General features: G+C 34.0%; 1 protein-coding gene across 1 annotated transcript in view; it reads left to right on the top strand.

Annotated features, from left to right (window-relative positions):
• LOC123013683 (filamin-A) overlaps positions 1 to 3,832 on the top strand; it is a 53,581-nt gene extending 49,749 nt beyond the window's left edge. Inside the window, exons 17-18 of the mRNA XM_044412382.1 lie at positions 2,095 to 3,162; positions 3,503 to 3,832. Coding sequence (XP_044268317.1) covers positions 2,095 to 3,162; positions 3,503 to 3,634 — 1,200 coding nt within the window. The 3' untranslated portion in view covers positions 3,635 to 3,832. The remainder of the gene's footprint in view (positions 1 to 2,094; positions 3,163 to 3,502) is intronic.
• The last annotated feature ends 2,412 nt before the right edge of the window (positions 3,833 to 6,244 follow it).

Raw genomic sequence — 6,244 nt, 5'->3', positions numbered from 1 at the left:
TATTTTGAATTTTCGTGCTAAGTTTTACATTAATTTTATGGAAAGAATCGATCTGTCAAAATGTGGATTTTTGAAATATTAGACAAATAAAGGCTAAAACCGCTAAAAACAACTCGAATCGGTGTTTTTGAATAAAAAATTGGGCGAATACAAATTTTTGTACACTATTTTTATATTAAATACACAGTACCTACAGTGTTATGTAAATCTCCCAAAAATGTCAAAATTTGACAGTTTGGACATTTGACAGTAAAGAAAATTAATTAACGTTTATTCTTAAAGAAAAATATTTTTTTATTATTTTTATCGACAATAAAATCAAAGAAGCCGATTTTTAAAACAAAAATTTTAATTATTTTAATTTTTCTTGTCGAAAAATCCAAGACGTGTTCTGATTGGTTGATTTCCAAAGACGTATTTGATTGGCTAAGGACCGAACAATGAGGCTTAATTTCAACGCATTTTTTTACTTTTTATTGGTCTAATAATCGAAAGTGCATGATTCATGTTGGCTCTGGGTTTGGCTCCACCCATTGTGCAAAACTAGATCCAATTAAAGTAAGATAACTCACACTACACGCTGATTTGTTATAAAAATTCTATTCAGAATTCAATAATTATTCAGGAGTTATTAAACAGAGTCGAAAATAATTTAACTAATTTTTGTTTTTTTTTCGAATGCTTTTTCAGCTAGAAATACAATTATTTAGCAAAATTTTGCCAAAAACAATCCAGAAATTCAACAAAATAGCCCAAAAAACGGCGTTTTTTGTCCTTCTTCAGTGTTTAAAGATGTTTTTGTGAAATAAAAACACAAAGAGTTCGAAATATTGCATTGAAACAAGCTAAAAAATTGGAAAAACCTAATATCTGAACTAATATCTGGTGATTTTTTTGGATGTATTTTTTTAGCATTTACATTTTCAACTAGAAACTTGATTATTTTATCATACTCAATTTTCAAAACAATTGAAAAAGCCTAAAATTAGTTAATAATATTTCTGTTTGTTTTTTTTTACAAGATTTTGCTAAACAGGATCAAAAATGATAATTTGTTTTTGTCATTTCCCAATACTTGTTTAGCTAGAAACACAAAAAACGGCGCTGTTTTTGCCTTTTTCAAGTGCTTTTTAGAAAAACAAGAAAATTCTAAAAATTTTGTTGGAGCAGGCAAACAAATTACAAAATTAAATCGAAATTGATATTATTTATGAACTAGAGATTCATATATTTTGCAAACTCTTGTCCAAACACGCCTAAAAATCACAAAAAGAATTGAGTTTGATGTTATTTTGTTTGTTTCACTCGATTTAACTGGTTTTTGAGCGAAATAATCCGAGAAACCACAAAGTTTGGCCGAAAATGCTTTTAAGCACGTTTTTGTAATAAATCTCAGGTCTTTCGCTAGGTTTCGCTAAAACAAACTAAATAATCAAGAAATTAAGTCTAAAATTACATAATTTTTTGCATTTCTCGAGCGTTTTAGCACGTTTTTCAACTAGAAACGCAATTATTTCGCAAAATTTTGTTGAAAACAAGTCGAAAAATTACAGAATTATGGCGAAAAGCATGTCATTTTTGCTTTTTTCAAAAGTTTTCGCGGTTTTTCTCTTTTTTGAGTGTTTGACGATGTTTTTCTGAGATAAAAACACAAAAAGTGCGAAATATTGTATTGAAACATTGAAATTACAAAATTAAATCAAAATTGATATCTTTTTTTAGCTTGTTTCGCCCGATTTACTTCGTTTCTGAACCAAAGGTTCATTTATTTTGCAAAATCTTCTCCAAACACATTACAAAAGGGGTTGATATTGATGATATTTTGTTTGTTTCACTCGATTTAACTGGTTTTTGGGCGAAATAATCCGAGAAACCACAAAGTTTGGCCGAAAATGCTTTTTTTCTAAAATTTTAGGTTTTTTTTACTAGATTTTGCTCAAACAAACTAAATAATCAAGAAACTAAGTCTTGAATTATATTATTTTTGCATTTCTCTGGCGTTTTAGCAGCTAGAAACGCAGAATTAGGCCGAAAAGCATGCCATTTTAGCTTTTTTTTTAAGAGTTTTAGCAAATCATGTAATGACTGTTTCAGCTTCCGGGGTCACCATTCCGCCCTGTAATAGTTGACCCCAATGCAGTGCGTTTGATTGGTGGTTGGAACCAGTTTCTGGACGATAACGGAAGACTTAAACTCCCCACCAAACTCGCTTTTGACTTGACCAATGCTGGCCCAGGAAATTTAGAATGCAAAATAGCCGGTCGAAAAATCAACACCGAGAAAACCGGAACTCGAGTCAGATTTGAAATATCCGGGGAAGGCCTCAACTCCGGTGAACACGATTTCGACATCAGACTAGCCAACATCCCCTTGCCACACGCCCCCAAAACCGCCATCTCTTCAGGCGACCAAGTGGTGTTAACCGGTCGCGGCCTAGCCAACGCCCAATGTGGCGAACCGGCCGTTTTTACCATCGATGGGTCTAAATCTGGTACAGGTAACCCAGAAGTGACCCTCCACGCCGCCGACTCCAACCTCCCCATCCCCGTGATGATCAGTCTCGCCGGCGAGAAAACCTGGAGGGCCACTTATACCATCCCCACTCCGGGCAACTACCTCCTTTCCGTATTATGGGCGGGGCGTCCTGTCAAAGGCTGTCCTCTATTGGTGGAAGCCAAAGGGGGGGCTGACGCCTCCAAAGTGCTCTGCTCCGGGGAGGGGCTGCGTCAGGGAGTGGTGGGGCGGGAAATCCGGTCCTGGATTGACACCAGAAGGGCCGGACCTGGAGAATTGACAGCACATTGCACCGGGCCTAGAAAAGTGGCCTATTGTGAACTCTACGATCACGGCGATGCTACTTTCACCCTAAATGTCAAACCTCAAGAACCCGGAAAACACGCATTGACTATTAAGTATGCAGGTCAGCATGTTCCGGGCTCTCCGTTCACTTTGAGGGTGGCCGGGGCGCCCGATGCTAGTAAAGTTCGGGTGTACGGTCCTGGAATTGAGCACGGCGTTTTGGCCACCTTCCAGTCGAGGTTTATTTGCGATACGAGAGGGGCGGGGGCGGGACAGCTCACGGTGAGGGTGAGGGGGCCGAAGGGGGCCTTCCGGGTGGAAATGCAAAGGGAGAGTCAGAAGGATAGGACGATTTTGTGCAAGGTTTGTTTCAATTTTCATGATTTCATAAATAAAATATTTTATCCACAATCACTCTATATAGAGACTTTATTGCACACTTTAGATGCGTATAAAGTACCACTTTATCCACTAGTGGAATAAAGTAACTTTATTCCACTGTACGTTTAACCGAAAGCACATTTGGCGTGACGTTTAAATGTCAGTTTAATTTTTAATTAAGTTTGGAATAATTTGGGCCTGTGATTGTGGATAAAACGTTATATTGCAGTCGTGTGTCGAACTGACGTTCTCGAGGTTAATCATTTTTGCGTGGATAAAACGCTTCCTAACACACTCTTAGAATAAATAACAATTTTTTTAGTATGATCCCACTGAACCAGGAGACTATCGTGTGGAGGTTAAATGGGCAGGAGAATTGGTGCCAGGCTCGCCGTTCCCGGTTATGATTTTTGATACACAAGAAGAACTGAGACGGTATATTAGTTCGTTGTAGACTTTTTAGCTGTTTCGTTGTAAAAATTATGTTTTTGTTTAGTTTTTTAAGTAATTTATGATGCAGAGGTACTCTAGGGGACTGGTTATTAATGTTATTTTAGAACTAAATGTTTTAATACACTTACTGACAAAAGTTTGTTTTCGTTTTTACTATGCAAAAAATGTATCAGCGATTCTAATAAATTATTACAACTTATCATTGTTTTTTCTTTTTCTCCTTTAATACAAGCAAATTGTAGTTCAAAACATTAAAACGGTTTTGTGAAAAATATTTAAAAATTGCGTACACTATCTGGAATAATTCTTATCGTCACAAATAATGTCATTTGTTTGATTTGATCAAAGTGGTCTGTGACTTTCAAATTAAGTTGGCAACAAAAAATCACTGCCTAGAATTTAAAATTTGGTTAGGTTAGGAGGTTGGTTTCTAGAAACAAAAGATATCGTAACTATAAATCCTGTCGGATTTGATTAAAAGTTTAATTTTTATTTAGTAAAGTGTCAATTGAGACTTTTCAAAACATTGTGCTACAAAAGACAGTTGGGGAGACTAAAAAAATGTCAGATGTTTTGGATTAAACTTGCAAAATAACATTTAAAAATTTCTTAAAGAAATGTGAAAAAATCTAGTGGCAACACTGAATCATTATAGAGCGTTTCAAAATGAATGATATCTCGGTAGGTCATGGAAATTCAAATTTAAGGTGGCAACATTTGTACTTTGAAAGTTCTAGGTTGTTCATTTTTGCACTATTGCACCCACTGGAATTAAGTGGTTTTTGTGCTTGATCCCTCCTATTTTCACATTTCTTTTGGACAAATAGGTTATGTTATTTTTTCAGACAGAATTCAACAGAAATGTCATTTTTTATGATATCAGGATCTAAAGAACGTTCACATTAATATTTTTTTTGGAACTAAAATTAAAGTCTGGTTTACACTCTCAAAGTCAATCAGGAAACGTTCTACAGTTTGTTATTTTAGAATGTTTCAAGTCGCAGATAAATGACAATTGTCTATAAAAGTTTGACTTTGAAAGTCAAAATAATCAAACTAAAATTTTTAATTTAACATCAAAACTTGAGGTAAAAAATCACAATCATTTACAGTCACCCGGTTTAAGATTTGTTAATTTTTCTCTAAGTGACAAACAAATCTATTGGCAATACTCAATTTTTGATACTCAAATTGTGTCATGTGACGGGTATGCCGGCGGCCGCCCGTCAGAATCGCATGACAATTGACTATGAAAATGTGACGTTTGTGTTTGACAGTCAGCACTGCCAATATTAAAATTTTAAGATGAAATAGAGCGCTAAATGTTAATTTTTGTGACATTATAACCTTACTAAAACTTGATAGCGTGAACGCTTTCACACCCGTTAAAAACGTCAATTTAGCCATCTTTGTCACGCGATAACAATTATTTTTTCCTGGAAATTGTTGGAAAATTTGGAAGCACTAAAAGTAGAAAACGGCAAAAGGTGGAGATTGAGTGAAAGTAAAAAACAAAAATTCAATCATAATTCTACAAAGTGGTTGAGTTTCATAGAGAAAAGTGCCTAAAATAACGTTTTAAAAAAATCACTAAGAGTGCGTTGGATTTCAATTTGACACTTCTGACAGTTGTTGACATTTCGCGACAATGGCAATGTGACTCACACTCTTCAAGAAAATCAGGCGAAAAATTTGTATTTTTTTGGAATCCACTGAGAAAATAAACTGACGAAATAGTCCCAACAATAATTTTTTTGTGGCTAATTGGAACAATTAATTTAAATTCATTATTTTTGCGTTTTTTTCAAGCAAATTGGAATTGAATTAGAACTGTTTTTTATGTGAGGTTTTTGCAAAATCTTGAATTTGATTGGTTGGATACATTTGTTAATTCCGATTACATGGACCAATAATAATCATTTCCCATTCACGTAATTACCACTAAGATGAGAATAAACCAGTTTTTATTTCTTATTGCAAAAACCTAGCAACGAAAAGTAACTCCACCCATTTAAAAAATCGTGAATAATTATTGAATTTTGAATGGAATTTTTATAACAAATCAGCGTTTAGTGTGAGTTATCTTACTTTAATTGGATCTAATTTTGCAGAATGGGTGGAACCAACCCCAGAGCCAATATGAATCATGCAGACCAATAAAAATTCAAAATTATTTAATGCGTTATAGTTGAGTGTCATTGTTCGATTAGCCAATCAATTACGTCTTTTAAAATCAACCAATCAGAACCACGTCGTAGATTTTTCAACAAGAATTTTTTTTTAATTTAAATAATTTTAAAAATTTTCTTTGATTTTATTCAACCTAAAAAATAATTATTTAAAGGATAAATAAACTTTCAAATTTTGACATTTTTGAAGATTTACATAACACTGTGAATTAAGTTCATTTATTTTATTGTGTACTAAAATTTGTATTTTGCTCAATTTTTGATTCAAAAATACCGATTTCACTCGTTTTAAGCGGTTTTAGAATTTATTCTTCGAAAAAAATTGAAATGTTTTGTTAAGTACACATAATTCGACAGATTGGTTCTTTATGTACAATCAGTGCAAAATTTAGAACAATTTGAACCACATCAGAGCCGTAATG

The sequence above is a fragment of the Tribolium madens genome, unplaced genomic scaffold (genome assembly GCF_015345945.1).
Source record: "Tribolium madens isolate multiple individuals breed KSU strain unplaced genomic scaffold, Tmad_KSU_1.1 Scaffold_96;HRSCAF=242;Tcas5.2_LG5, whole genome shotgun sequence".
Lineage (NCBI taxonomy): Eukaryota > Metazoa > Arthropoda > Insecta > Coleoptera > Tenebrionidae > Tribolium > Tribolium madens.
The sequence above is the reverse complement of the archived record's forward strand: the minus strand, read 5'-3'. Positions and strand labels throughout refer to the sequence as shown.